Below are 15,743 nucleotides of genomic sequence, written 5' to 3' on the forward strand. Positions count from 1 at the left end.
GAGACATTACATCCCACTCATACATTAGCTGTTACAGTAAATAAGGAATAGGCCGCAACACCCTCCCACCAAGCTAACAAGAACACCATTTGCAAGATGCAAAGAAGTTAAAGTAAAACACCCAAGTGCAATTCATCCGTCCATATATGTATATATTTTATATATAAATATATTCACACACACATATACACACACACACACACACACACAAAATCAATTTTGAAAGTGTTTTTTCCCCATAATTCAACCGAGTGCTGGGTCTGACTTACTGCTAAACCCTCCACAAGGTTTTCCTCAAAGCTGTGATCCTCAGCTGATATCCAGGACTTGTGGTAACCATGGAGGAAGAGGTTGACGGCTCTGTGCCTGGGAGGGGGGTACAATCAGGGGATATATATAATCAGAGACCACTAGATTACGCCCAGTGCACCCAGTGAGCTACAATGCCTGGGGTACGACCAATTAGGGATGGTACTCTGAAATCTGAATACACTGTGGGTTAAACATGGCAACATGTGCTTGTAAATACAGCATAAAGACATCTTTAGAAAGCAATTCTCATGTATGTTAATGTATGTATTCAGACTGAAGCAATTTGAATATGCACGATAGGACTTGGCCCGGTTGGCCTCATTTGTTAGTGAATTGTGAACACTGACATGACTCTAACAAAGCACTTAGAACACTTAGACTAGCCGAGCAAAACAAAGCCATCCATAGGCCGAGTTTTAATTTAGGATACAGGGGGTAGGACCATGTAAGGAGGCTCAGATTAAACCCTAGAGTCTATCGTTTGTTTATTAGTTAAGGTATACCCCTCGACTCCATTACAGAGTCTGCTAGAACAAACACACTTTAGTTATATGAGCCCCATAAAATGCTTATGCCTTACATTTCATGTAGCAATGCTGACTATGATCAATTTCCTCATTAGCTTTTTGGGTGTACAATTTGTTTGTGTAGTGTTCTTGTTTCTGTTACTCCACTGCCCTCGGGTCTGGTGGACCAAAACATTATTGGGTTTTCAACACAATACAGCCATGAGATTTAATGTAAAAATACTTAACAGATGGTGACTTTACATAAATTATAAGCAGTATTGACAGCATTTATGGTTATATATTTGCCATTTTCTGCTCTGAGATCACATGTATCAATACAACAGCTATGAGTTTGTGATTAAATTTGATTTTTAAATGAACAATTATAATCAAGACATGGGTGGAATAAGTTTACAATTATGAATTGAACAAGGTTTTCATCACTTTTGATGTTTATTGCTTTGGACTGAACGCATTGGACACAGTAGTACTATGGAAATATATACGTAAATTGGCCAGATAAAACACATATTCATGCACTGAGGGACAGGTTTGAGTGTATGTGTGTTGTAAATTAACTTTGTTGTACTTGATACATGTAAACTGTGTCTATCTCTCCTTCTCGGGCCTGAAAGCATCGCACTACGCGTGTGAGTGTGTGTAAGTCTGGACATGTAGTCCACAGAGAAGCTGTGAGATGATTTCTGATTTTGAAAATAAAATAAAATCACAAACCTAATTGACTGGGAGTGTGTGTGTGTGTGTGTGTGTGTGTGTGTGTGTGTGTGTGTGTGTGTGTGTGTGTGTGTGTGGTCTATTGGTGGAGGTTGTTTGGTGTAGGGGGGGATTAACGGGACTAAATTTGGGACATTTGGAAATGCTAGATAGGGTTGTGTTCAATCTATGAAACATGCTGCAAATCTAAAGGAAGACACACACACACACACACACACACACACACACACACACACACACACACACACACACAACCGACAACCTCACTTTGGCAGCAGTGTTGCTATTATTTTAACTACATTTCTCAGTAGTGTAGCAGCTGTTTTTCAAGTCAAATGGCTTTCAGTAGCGAAGCCCTTTTATTGATCAAAAGTGTGAGCTACACACAAGCTATACAGGACAGTGTTTCTGAGGTAGAATTGCAGCCAAACTTTTCTTCTCCGGCCTGAAACCAAACCGTTATGGATGATTCAAAGCTCATTTATAGCTTTGAACTGCGTGAGCTTGTGTGTGGTGCACACCTCTGAAACTCCGGCACTCCGCACAGAGAGCGTGTGAACTGCATGTCCACAACAATGGTAAGGCCGGACAGCGCCCAGAAACACCACGGCACTAAACGCACCAAACTATGGCACCACGCACTAAACGCTGGGCGCTCCACAGCGGCTACACTCCACGGCCGTACACGGACCTGTGTAGTAGCAGACACGAACACTTCTGTTTGATGGTGACATCGCGAACATACACACACACACACACACACACACACACACACACACACACACACACACACGCATAGATGAATACATTTTTGATGCCAAATTGTTTTCGGAGCACTGATAGCAGAGATCTCATCTTATTGTTGCATTGAAAAAAATAATCCCCAGACTATCTATTTGATTGACAGTGTTATTGATCACTGAGATAGCAATTACTTGGAATACAGTTGTTTTCTTCTATGTAAAATACCACATTTTCCATTTGGCCATAGCTGAGCTTGCTACATTTCTCTGGGGGCCGGTATCAGAGCAGGGAAGCCAACACACACACAGACAGTCACACACACACAGACAGTCACATACACAGTCACACACACACACACACACACACACACACACACACACACACACACACACACACACACACACACACACACTAACAATGCTTGACCTTTTGGTCCTTACAGAAGTATCCATAAGCAGGATTGAATCCAACAATTAAAAATAATTTCCAAATTATACTAACAGTATAATTACTGATGAAAGACTTTCAGTAAATACTACTCGAACACAAATAAACCCTATGATAATCACCCCTTTCGATGAACAACAGATAAACATTTAGAACTACATTATCAAGGCTGAGAATTTATTCTAGACTGAAGAAATTTGAATACGCACAATGGGACACGGGGCCCTATCTTGCATCCGGCGCGATTGACTTTCTCACTGGCGCATGCGTCGTTGCTAGTTTGCAACTGGCGCAGAGCGTTCTTTTCCCTCCTGCGCCACGCGTCGGTAAATTAGGGAATGATCTTGCGCCCCAAGGGGCGGTTCGGCGAAAGGAGGAGGCGTGTTCTGGTGCAAACGTTCCCTGGTGCTATTTTGCAGTTTCAGAAATCACTTGCACCACAAACCAGGAAATACCTGGTTTAAAGTCAGTGCCGCGTTGTTCAGATGCTATTTTAAGGGCGCATGCATAATGTTGCTTGTGCACCTCGCGCATACACTTTGCTTCTCTCATCTACCTAGCCACACATTCTTGGTAAATTATTTGGGAAAGAACAGCTGATACAACGGTAATAAGTTGTAATTTTAAATCAATGCATCTGCAAACGAACGTACAGCAAACACATATTTTCTTGACACAGACATTGTGTACATGCCCATAACTTTTAGGATTGATGAGTATTTGATCGTGAGAAAACATTGTTTTACCGCGAGTGAGTGTTAAAAAGAATGAATGAATGCGGGTGCGCGTGTGTGTATGCATTAAAGAATTAATGAATGCAGGCGCGCGTGTGTGCGTCCATCTGTTTAAACACACGCAAACTAAACATGTAACGCATAATACAGTCCATGGCAATGTATATTAACGGGGGGACACATGCATATTAGGAACACAAGTCGATAACGATAATGCATACAATACTGATAAGAAACAATGTTTATAATGTATTGCGTATATCATTAAATAGAACCACAGTTACCGCATATCATATGTGTGTTAAGTTTTCTTTGCCAAATTTTATTTGAGGTATTTCTGAAGTTGTGGAAGAAAACCTTATTCCATGTGTGAATTAGGCCATATTATTTGGCCATAAACTGAGCCATTTGAAGTTTGAAATTCATGTGCATCTGTCTCATCGGAGACAGCAGACGCGCTGTCAAAATATCAACTCGTCAGATTCAAATGGCTCATGGTTCTTAAAGGGGATGGGAGATGGCACTCTCATTGGTTTATTGCACGTTACGCCCAAACCACACCTACGGGTAATTAGGCTACTTCAAACCAACCCTTTTTAGATTTGCGCCGGGCGCAAGAGTCATTTTTGCGCCGGTAAAATAGCAACATCGCCATAGAACCGCCCACAAAGCCACTTGCGCTTGGCACTTCTCACTTGCGTTTCAGACCGTTAAAATAGGGCCCTTGGTCCCTTTTGGCCCCATTGGTTAGTAAATTGTGAACATATCTGTAACAAGGCACTTAAAACACTTAGGTGAGCAGGCAGAGCAAAACAAAGCCTTCTAAATGCCTTATTCAATTTAATGGCCTTATTGGTTCTAAACAGAAGCTGGGTGGGGACACTGCTACTGTTTAGAACCAAGATGGCCACTACAGTGAATATAGTGGGGTCTGGGGTCCTGAGATCTGACCTGGGCAGGTTGTACAGGGGGGCCATCCTGAGGCAGGCCACCACCGCTCTCTTTCTTTGCTTGGACAGAACAGTGTGCCATGCGGCTCTCTTGCCGCTCTGCGGGTGTGCCACCTGGAGAAAAGCCAAGCGGCAGGAAACAGTGAGCGAACGCACACAAACGCTTTAATCCTTCCTCCACAGAAAGGGGTACCAACCAGCTGCTCTTCAGCCCAGGTGGGGACTGATCCTGCATGCTTCCTTTTTTGGCCCGCGACCCCAAAGTTGTGGATTTTTGTGCATCTGGCTCCCCACACATTGTTTGAACCCCATCAACAGCTACACGCAGTGACGCCAAGAGGGGGGACGGCCGGGGGCCTGGGCATGACAAAGGGCCGGTAAAACCCCCACCAAAAAACAACAAAAATCCAGGGGCCCCAGCCACGCTGGCAAGGAGGCTATAGGCCCATGACCTCCCGCTTTTCATGCCCGCTACGTGCTACATTTATATTGTTTATATACCATAGGCCCTACCTAGTGAATAGAAACTAACTTACCAGCGACTGCAATGTTCTTGTGTGGCTCTACAGCAGCAATGATATCAAAATTGTGAAACCGATATATATAACCAGTAGTATTCTAGCGCAAATAGCCATAATTAAGTATAGTGTTTGAAACTTACATTTTAATTGCTAAATAATTTGGCCTTGTCTGTTCATCAATGTCCCAGTGAACACATTGCACCGAATCAATGGCTGTTTATTTATAAAGCACCTTTATGAGAATACCTTAAAAAAATGAATATATTGATCACCATCAAATATCAATATAGCTCATAAAGCTGCAATCTCCCACGGGGAAGCCTGATACGCATATGAGCTCAATCAGGTGACCATAAGTGTGGAACCCGACCCACAGGTCAAGGGTAACACACATACTATATCTGGTTCTCCTTTTGGTCCATGCATTAACACCTACGTCATTCCAGAGAGTCCTTCTATGTTCCCCTCTCTGTGAAGCCTACCTGATCCAGGTAATAGAGCACGCGGGCGATGCGCAGGATCCTCGTTGCATTGCTCTGGATGTCTGTGCTGTCCTTATGCGGCCCAATGGGCTCGCTATAGAGGTCCTTCTGCCACTGGATCACTGTTGAGTCCTGCTGAGAGAATATAAGAGTAAATGGTTAATGCACTGTATTTATACAGAGCTTTTCTCACCCAATTATTTCAGTCTAGAATACATTCTCAGCCTTGAAAATGTAGTTCTAAGTCACCCATCCTGAGCCATCCGAGGCTGATGTTTGGAAGACAAATGTTAATGGAAAACAGGCCAGTGGATTATTCTCATTACAGTCAAGTACGACTGACTACTGGAACACATGATTGGAAGAATAGTGAACATCTTGAAGTTGAATTAAATAGTGTGCACACTAAGGTTGCCTTGGACAAATGTAGTGCTCTCAGTAGTCCAAGACTCAACAATAATGAATTAATATGCAAATGATAGTGACGGCTTTTGTGTATTATGTTTAAAACCTTTAAATCAGTATCACCAAGGAAAATTAAATGAAGCACATTAAAAATCGTTTAAAGTTTAGTTATGTTAAACAATCCAAAAGAAGCCAGCCCGTGCTGTAGATATGCCAATGCTAACTTTGCTATGTGGTATGGGTAAGGTTGTTTTCCCTAGATCTTGTTGCTATATTATCAAGTGTCATTTTTTATGCAAACGTAATCCACCTGTCAAGGCATTCGATTAGGAGCAGAAAATGGAAGCTTTGGTTTCTATTTAGTTGATGTCAATCAAGGATTGTCTTTACCCGGCTCTGAAGCTGTAATAGACCATTACAGATATGCTCTTGAATCTCAACGTCTGCATCTTTCTGTGGAGGAAACAGAAACAAACAAAGTCATGAAAGAAATACATATGAAAACAACAAGGAAACGAACCAGTCATCCGACCGTTAATGTATTTTTTTTTCTCTCGGCAGTCTGGGATTTCAAATTCATAGCACAATGCTCTTGGAGGGCTTAAGGAAGAGGGGGCATGAGCACCATTTATTTTCTACCTGATGGAGGTGGCTCTTGGCCAGTGCGATAAGGCTCTGGTCGTCTGGAGAGCAGAAATGCAGGCCTACAGGGAGCAGCCTTTTCACGGCAGCAACAATGAGAGAGGTGTGTGCGGAATAGCGATCCCCCTTCCTTTTAGACTTCCTGTTCTCATGGTCCATGGGCTGAAAATTGAAAAACCCATGAAGCGGATGATCAGCCTACTTGTTAAATGACTGAAGGGGCGATTCTCGCCTTGAAAACGGGTGAAAAGGGCTAATGTCATTGGAAACGCAGCACTGGGACTTATTATTGCCCGCCATAGGTTGTGACGGGAGTTCAACCATGGCGGTACTTTAGGACCATTCAGGGCAGTGGTCAAACTTGACATGCGGATTGTGCTTTCACTGCTAACCTTGGACATCTTGTCATTGCTGTTGACCAGGAAGGCTGAGTTGTTGATTTCATTCTGGACCACGTAGTTCTGTTCCTCCCACTTGAAATTCTGTTGTGTTGTACATAAAGAGTGTGTGAGTTGGTATGCTGTTGAGAGGATACACTTTTTAACCAAACCAACCTTCATTTTCTGTCCTCGCCCACACACTCACATGAGACTTGGCCCAAAAGGTAAAGATGTCGGCCACCATGCCAAACAACTGCTGGGCCTCTGGGTCGCACTCCTTTAACCAGCTGGCCCTGAAACAACCAAACATGCCAACAATGCTATAGAGATTAATTGCATGAAAGCTTTATAGGAACCATGGGAAAAAAAAATCATTCCCAATCTTCACTGCATATTATTTGTCAATGTCCGGCAAAAACCTAGTTCCTTCCAAAATGTAATTATAGTTGATAATTTCTCAGTTATTATTACGATTATTTATTAATGTACAGCTGTTTTCACCGGGGGGCAGATTGCTTACATGAATTCTTAAGCGCAGAAATATTCAAACAAATATCTGTCTTTATTCATATTTCAAACCTTTTAGCTGGTATGACATCAATCACCCCTCTTAATCAATAGTGTATGATCACGAGGGCTCCCCTTTTGATATCGACTCACAGGGTGAGTCTTGTATGTATGCATTGCCTGGGCCTCTGGGCCATGTGCTGTGTACTGTAGCACACTGTTCCGGTGTCCTCACCGCTTGGTGTCCACGAAGGGGATCAGCAGCAGGTAGAAGGCGTACAGGTCCCGCACCAGCACCATGAACTTCTCCTGGATGCGCAGCTCGGCCTCCGAGCGGTCGCTGTGGGACGCCGCGTCCATCTTCATGCGCTCCTCCTCCTGCAGGATGCCCTCCGTCCGCTTCCTCAGCTTCTCCATCAGCGGCAGGAAGTGGCTCTTCAGGAGGGCGGGGCAGGCTTCGCAGATGATAGGCTGGACGAAGACTAGGGAGACACACCGATGATGTGTGAGTGTAGTGAATAACATTGGTTGGTATCAGCTGCACTGAGCAGTATTTAAGAGAGAAGAAGAAGAGAGCATGATTTTTAAACTAATCAACCAAAAAAACGTCCCCTCTCTCCCGCCCTATGTTTCTCTGCCATTGACAAGTCTTACATTGCTGAAGTAATGAGCTGAGAGCGTTCAGAACCTAAATTGGCGCCATCAACATATATTCTCCCGGCGCACCTCATACACTTAAAGCTGACGGACAGCGTGGCCATTTCAAACAAATGACTTAAATGCTCCACCTGCGAGCTGCTGCATCCAGTCCCCCTGGCACTTCCCCAGGTGGTTGTGGAGGATACGGAGGATGTGGCCCAGTAGAGCGGTGTCGAGGTGAGCCAGCTGTCCCACCTGCTGCCACCGGCGGGCCATGTAGCTGCACACCAGGGGCAGGGTGACCTCGGTGACGTGGCCGTAGTGGGCCTGGCGAGCCCCGGCGCCGGCAGCTGCCAAGGTCTCTACCTCCCCCAGGGCCTGCTCCAGGGAGGGCAGCAGGGGACACAGCTCCTCCGGGCTGCCGGGCACCCCCAGGTCTGGGGGACACAGATGAGCAGGGAGCAGGGGCAGACTGAGTGACTGGGCGTGTCACTTGGCGGTGTGGGGGAGTGTTTGGGAGGGGGTGCTTTATGGCTACCTTGTCTCTCGGTGTCGCTCAGCGTGTGGAAGATGGAGCTGGGCTGGTCCTGGGTGAGGGCCGGCTCCAAGACGCTGACTGGGAACACCCCGATCAGGGCGGCCAGACAGGCGCCTGCGGCTGACCTCTGTCTGCGACGGAGACACACGGATGAGGGCGGGGCAGGGGAGACACTTCTCATGGTGACAACCAGCTCTCCTAATCATTAGCTCACCTACTGAAGAACTAGTTTGTTCGTTATGACCTCTTATTAATTATTAAAACCTTTGGATTAATCATACACCGATATGTTTCATAGGAACTGGATAGTTACTTAAAATTACGCAATTATACAGAATCTACTCAAAAAGAGTGAGCTTGGAATAGATATTCTAGTTTAGCAACTCGTTCTACACATGCCAGACCAAACAACCAATCACGCCAGCACCACACACTCTAGCAGGCAGTAGCTCCCGAGGAGAGTGCTAAAGGCTTACCCCTCCACATACACTTTGCAGCTGGTGCCCAGGCTGTACAGGCAGTTGAGGATCCGGTAACAGTACACCTGGACGCTCCCCACTGGGGAACACAAGGTCAGGCACAACAGTGGCATGGTTCACAGAGTCAGTTTGCACCTTCGCTATTAGCGCACTTACACAGGCACAGTGCGTACGACATTTGGCCTGGAAGTACGCCAGAAGAACGAAGAGCTTGAGATGCAATCGAAATAGGAAATGCACTAGCACAGTGCTGGCCAGTGTGTTCTGTCACTTTTCCAATCAAATCCTGACGGATGATATCACATCCATCCAAAATTTTAACTTGACTGCTTTAATTATTCATAATGAACCATGATCCAAGCTGTGAATACCACTTGACTTATAAACAGTAAAGATGTCCCCTCGGGTTCATCCGGTGGCAGGGAAGGCTGAGAGCCTGGCCAGGGCACAATGAAGCCGAGGAAGACCGTAGGGAAACGATGACGAGGACGACGATAATGATCGCAGTTTATTATTAACCTAATGACGGATTTATGGGAAGGTCGAAAGATCAATGAGGAGGAGGATATGCCAAGGCTGCTCTGTGGTTAATGAGATCTGATTTCAAAGCAGAGGAAGAGCAGCAAGGAGAAGGGAGAGGACCAGGTTGTTTGTGTGTAGGGGGGGGTTTCCCTGTGTGATTTGGGAGGTGTGGATGCCAGCTGTTCCTCCCTGCTGCTTAGCATATGGGCAAAGGTAACAAGGACTCTCTCTCTCTCTCTCTCTCTCTCTCTCTCTCTCTCTCTCTCTCTCTCTCTCTCTCTCTCTCTCTCTCTCTCTCTCTCTCTCTCTCTCTCTCTCTCTCTCTCTCTCTCTCTCTCTCTCTCTCTCTCTCTCCTGTATGGAGAGGGAGCAGTCTTTTAGAAGTCATCTCTCATGCAGGTTCTCTGCGTGATTCAAACACACTTCAGGTGTGCTACATTAGGTTGTAAGGACGGCGTGTATGTTAAAAGCTATCTCTTTCATTGAGTTTTGACAGTTTAAAGAGAATTACTTATACATTGCAAAGTGTTTTTTTCGGATTCTGTGAAATGACTCAATGTATATGTAGTCTCCTTCTTCATCTCCCAGAGGTGTGTATATGTCATAGACTGCCCAATTGAAAGGCTTTGGTTTTGCTTGAAGGCAGTACTGACAACCAAAACGCTTTTGTTCTATTGAACATTTTTACCTATAGTTATATTCAGATGTTATCTGCACTGTGAAGCCCGGTTCAGCTCAAAGATTTGCGAAGAGTCTAATCAATCTTGGGACGCAGTGTGAACTGGTGTGTGGCAGACGGTCTGAAGCGGTCTCATGTGGTCTCAGGAGCCTGACCTTGTTAAGATGCTGTGTGGATTCAGAACATATTGATAGTGTTACAACAGGGCGGTAAAGGGAACACCGTTAGCACAATGAAGAATGAACAAATATGTAAACATAAGTATAAATATCCTAGCTGTGGTATTTTGTTTCTCATCAGTTGCCAAGGAACAAAGTCTAATCAATGATTTGTCTGTCCCTAGGGATAACACAGTCCCTGAAGAATGTGTTTTGTTTCTGATTAGGCCAGCGCATCGCCCGCTTTTAAATCCTGGAACAACGAGAGCTGAAGCACCCGGTCTCTGCCGCTGCAACAGCGCTGAACGCTTCACAGCACTTCTCCCTGCAGCCATGGGAACAGCACAGTTTACTTGTGATTCTGTTGCATGCATTCTCATCACAAATATTTTATCTGAACTAGGCTTAATTTGACCGTGATGGTCTTGAAAGGGTTCCAAACATTATTATCGTCATTATTATTAATACTTGAGTTTTCACACGCACGTTGCGCGAGCTCAACCTCTAGTTGTAATAGCATAGCATACCCATAGCAATAATGTGGAAACCCCAGTCGATAATGTAACAAATTCCTGAGCGCATAATATAATAACATTTTTCCTATAATTTTACAAAGTATAAAATTCGTTCACCACAAATGATTCTTAAAAGCAGTGCCAACATTTAAATATTTTTTAACCATTCAGCGAACAAAAGGCGAACAGGCTGATTATCATTTAGGGGGCCACTCAGTGACATGCAGAAGCGTCGTCAACACGCCCACTGAAGTGGTGTGAGAAATACTGACTTTCTACTCCTCACTTCACATATAAGGTAATTTACATTTCCTACCGAGAAAATACTACCTCATGGGTAGTATTATTCAGGAGATTTTCAGGGTACAAATTTCATGGATATGGGATGTGTTGTCCACACATACGGCCAATCAGGAGAATATCAGGACTTACACGTGTGTCTGAAAGCAGCTAGTGTGTGAGCATTTGATCACATTATAAAATTTGTCAATTTATGACTAATTTTATTTATTACAATTAACAGGGGTAATTGTTCAATGGAAAGTGTAGTATACTATGCATGCAAATCAATTATTAAATAGCTTTTACTGTTATTCAGGGCTGAAAAGTGCATTTACATTTTAAAATGCAAGTCAACTACTATTGGTTAGTTGAAAATAATAATCATCATTGAGATTAAACATCTCTTCGTGTCCTTGCCAAGACAGGTAGCAGTAGCCTACAGTCACACATAGCATACACACAATACATAAGAAAAATAAAACAACTAAAACAGTCCGCAGGGGGGAGGGGGGATATCAATATCGCAAGACATTTGGGGAGGCTCAAGTAGGAGAGTAATATTAAGTTTGAGCAACAAAGTGTAAAGACATTTCGGGAGGCTCAAGGAGGAGGGTAATGTTACATTTGAACAACAAAGTGTAGTCTTGTGATGGACTCTATAGATATAAATCACCATACTGTGTTATTGACATGTTTTCATTCTGTGTTATAGGGACACGGCCTAAGATCACGTCGCTTGTGTGTTGATATGCCAGTCGGTGCGATGTTTGAATTTATGAATTTAGTTTTTATATGACAAAATGAACAATCCGCCTCTGCTTTTCGAGGTGAGAAATTGTCTCTTCCCTTCTTTTATCGCAATTTCTACAGTCTATAGACAGAAGGTGTTATCTGGGAGAGTTTGTCGAACGGCGGAGCCGTTTTGTTTAAAAACATAACGTCTTACCTGGGCGAGTGTCACTGCAGTGTGTGTGCGTGCGTGTGTGTTCTAACCTGCGTGTGTGTCGATGGCGGAGCCTTTATGTTTAAAAACATAACGTCTTACCTGGGCAAGTGTCGCTGCGTTATGTGCGCGTGCGTGTGTGTTCTTACCTGCGCATGTGTCAATGGTGGAGCCGTAATATTTTAAAACATAACATCTTACCTGGGCGAGGGTCGCTGTGTGTGCGTGCGTGTTCTTACCTGTGCTTGTGTCGATGGCGGAGCCGTTATATTTAAAAACATAATTTCATAGCTTGGCGAGTGTGTCGCTGCCTTTGTCTCGACGTACAGCGCGCGCGAGTGTGTGTGAGTGCATCCGTGTATGTGTCACTGCCTTTGTCCTGACATACGGAGTGTGTGTGTGTGTGTGTGTGTGTGTGTGTGTTTGTGGGCGTTTCCATGTATGTTTGTGCGCATGTGCGTGTGTGTGCGGCGTGTGTATGCGGTGTGCATGTGCGTGCTTGGGGCGTATGTATCCGTCCGCGCGTGCTGTGTGTGTGTGTGTGAGCTGCAGGCTGCTTGGCACATGCGCACATGAGTAACTTCAGTAACTGTTGCGACAGGCCTGCTATTATAGTAGTAAGATCATTCAATTACTACCACCACAGTTGGATAACCAACAGACCACCTTTATAGCTACGGTATAGTTGTGTTGTTCACCTAATAGGTCATCTCCAGAGCCCTGGCTCCTGAGGTGCTGGGAGAGGGCGGTGAGGAGGGGCAGCAGGGTGGAGGCCGTGTAGCCGCACACGCTGGCCAGGCCCCAGTGGGGCTGCGGACCCGGACCCCTGCCCTGGGGGACGGCCGCCAGGGTCACGGAGAGGTGCTCCACCGTCGTCTCCAGGTCGACGGCCGCCGCGTCGAAGAAGGAGCGCACGGAGGCCCGGATGACCTCTGATGAGCCCTGCATCAGGGACCTGAGGAGAGAGGGAAGGCTTCTTCAGCCTGGAGACCATCTGGATCACGTGACCTCCAGGCTGTTATGCTGCACGGAACAGTCTGGACCTCCTGCTGCCCATGTCCTTTTCCAGAAATTACAATGCAATCAGGGCCAATCAGGGACTGTGTCGTAGTCGACGACGTAAACGGGCCAATCAGGGACTGCGTCGTCGTTGACAACGTACATGGGCCAATGAGGGACTGTGTCGTAGTTGACCACGTAAACGGGCCAATCAGGGACTGCGTCGTCGTTGACAACTTACAAGGGCCAATCAGGGACTGTTGTAGTTAACAACGTAATAGGGACAATCAGGGACTGTGTCGTTGGCAGTCTCTGGCAAAACAGTAAAGGCGTAACAGACTACAAATCCCCTGTAATACAATAAGTGATCACTATCTATATGGGCATATTTGTTTAACTAATAAATACATAAGTGTAACAGATGTAATTCATGACATATGATAATACGAAGCATACATGATATGTTCATCATAAAACAATATGCATAGGGGGAACATATGATGAATGTGTGTGTTGCGAAACATTCTTTTCCATGGTTGTTCACCCTAAGCAAAATGACTTAACAAAATAAAGTGTCACAATATAGTGCCACCAGCCAGACCAAACAGCTGTGTTTTTCCCCCCAAGCCAAATGTACCTGATAGCCATTGATCTGCTTTTGAAAAACAAAACAAAAAGGACCGACCGCACGCGTTAAGAGACTGGGAGTTGTGGGCACTGAAGGGAGGATATCAATGCATCAGTGGATCAATTACCCGGCCTAATGTGACCGGAGGATTTGGGTGGGGGAGGGGAGGGGGTGGTGCCATCTACGTACCTGGCATCCAGAGCCTGAGCCAAGACATGGAGGCAGCTGTTGATGGATGCGTCTTTACCACCTGGGGAGGGCGGGGGCGGGGGGAACCGTCGAATATGAAAGGTCACTGTATAAATAGGTATTTCTCAGATCAATCCCGCATGTACGTTTATGCACGTAGGAAGCCTCGAACGTAGAAACATGTGTCATAAATAAAGCCTGACACAGTTTAGACACAGTGTCCCCGCATTCCTCTCGACGTGCTTACCAAAGAGAGATGTTCGACGTCTCACTAGACCCGCCAGTTTACAGAACAAACTAGTGACAACATGGTGGGTGGAGAGAAAATAAATACATTAATGGCAGAAAACATGCTGAGCAAATGGGAAGAAAAATAATGAGGCATTTTGCATTGACAGTATTTACTTGGCAGCTAATTATCCAGTCCAACCGACAAATCCTGTCAAGATTTGACAGGATTTGTCAAATTAAACAGAATCATCTGTTTAATGAAGGGGTTGTATATATAATACATTTCTGAAAGATCTGGTCCCATTCTCTACCTGACGACCATCTCTTTCTCCTTGTTAGAAGCGTGGCCCCTGGTGCCTTGGTACGTGGTGGAGTTGGAAAGGTAGTAGTCCTGGTGGCTCTTGAGGTATTGCTCCAGCAGAGGAAGCACCACCTGACAGAGAATGGACTTACTTTAGCAGCCGCATCCCTTAGATGTCAAACAGTAGCTTTAGTAAATCCTGCATAAAACAGATTCTAAATCTCTTATTTGTTATCACGTTATTAATATGCTGATATATTTACATATAATGCAAGAAGGTTAATCAAGGGAACAAAGTCAGGTCTCGTTTGGCGCCAAAGATCACGTTGCGTAATTACGATGGATGTGCTGTTGCAGACCAATACCACTCATACAATAATAAGCACCCTAATTCCCAGTTCCAAGAAGTACAGCCCTTAAACTGTGTCTCGTCTGAGCGCGTCAATATACTAATGACTTTCTGCTTTGGTTAACGTCGTCGCCTCAGTCAGCACACATTTGTACATTTGTGCTTATTTGTGTGTGTGTGTGTGTGTGTGTGTGTGTGTGTGCGTGTACAAGTGCGTGTGAGAGTGTGTTTTCAGAATGTGTATACGCGATTTTGGCATGGATTTCTACAGTCAACCAACTGTTTGTGGTTGTTCAGTGCAAGTATGTGTTGCGTCTGGTGAGAAGCTGCTCTGCAGACTAGACCGGCTCTGAGTGAAGAAGGGGGGGAGGGGGAGGGGGAGAGGCATGCATCACAAACAAATAAACTCTGTTTCATGGCACGCCTTCTCCGGGACACACGTTTGCGTGGGAGATGCTTTAATCAATCCCGACGCCCACATGCGTTTCCAGAACGGTTCCATAAACGACACCACCGCAGTTGCCTTCACGTGTCCGGGTAACCCGTGGCAACCTTCTATCACCACAAGCGCTCACATGTAAATGAAAACGGGGAGGGGTGTATTGGGTTGAAGGGAGGGGAGAGAGTGGGAGTGTGGGGGGGATAGGGGGTGATGGGGGGGGGGGGGGGGGGCATTGGACATGAAAGATAATAGGATTTGAGAGCCGGCCGGCTCTATGGAGAGGATTCCATATCAAACGGAGGCGGGCCTGGACTCGGCTGTTGGCGTGCTTCTGATCTGAGGCAGACCTTGGTTAAAAAATGCATCCTCTGCTGGTGCTGAGGCTTCTCGCCCTTGGTCGTCTGCCCTCTGGCCTGCATCACCTCTACATGTGGAACCACACACACACACACAGACGCAATTTGTTGGCATAATATGCAGC

The 15,743-nt window shown here is 45.3% G+C and overlaps 1 protein-coding gene across 1 annotated transcript in view; it reads right to left on the reverse strand.

The window, feature by feature from the left end:
• Positions 1 to 15,743, reverse strand: part of LOC307070587 (ryanodine receptor 2-like) — a gene marked incomplete at both ends in the record, with an annotated part of 73,918 nt that overhangs the window by 18,390 nt on the left and 39,785 nt on the right. Inside the window, 15 exons of the mRNA XM_079729095.1 lie at positions 270 to 366; positions 4,433 to 4,545; positions 5,435 to 5,569; positions 6,479 to 6,643; positions 6,874 to 6,963; positions 7,067 to 7,154; positions 7,604 to 7,850; positions 8,157 to 8,444; positions 8,546 to 8,676; positions 9,022 to 9,103; positions 12,822 to 13,078; positions 13,940 to 14,000; positions 14,374 to 14,378; positions 14,482 to 14,603; positions 15,610 to 15,686. Of these exons, the coding sequence (XP_079585221.1) occupies positions 270 to 366; positions 4,433 to 4,545; positions 5,435 to 5,569; positions 6,479 to 6,643; positions 6,874 to 6,963; positions 7,067 to 7,154; positions 7,604 to 7,850; positions 8,157 to 8,444; positions 8,546 to 8,676; positions 9,022 to 9,103; positions 12,822 to 13,078; positions 13,940 to 14,000; positions 14,374 to 14,378; positions 14,482 to 14,603; positions 15,610 to 15,686 (1,958 nt within the window). The remainder of the gene's footprint in view (positions 1 to 269; positions 367 to 4,432; positions 4,546 to 5,434; positions 5,570 to 6,478; positions 6,644 to 6,873; positions 6,964 to 7,066; positions 7,155 to 7,603; positions 7,851 to 8,156; positions 8,445 to 8,545; positions 8,677 to 9,021; positions 9,104 to 12,821; positions 13,079 to 13,939; positions 14,001 to 14,373; positions 14,379 to 14,481; positions 14,604 to 15,609; positions 15,687 to 15,743) is intronic.

Source organism: Pollachius pollachius, assembly GCF_949987615.1.
Source record: "Pollachius pollachius genome assembly, chromosome: 2".
Classification (NCBI taxonomy): domain Eukaryota; kingdom Metazoa; phylum Chordata; class Actinopteri; order Gadiformes; family Gadidae; genus Pollachius; species Pollachius pollachius.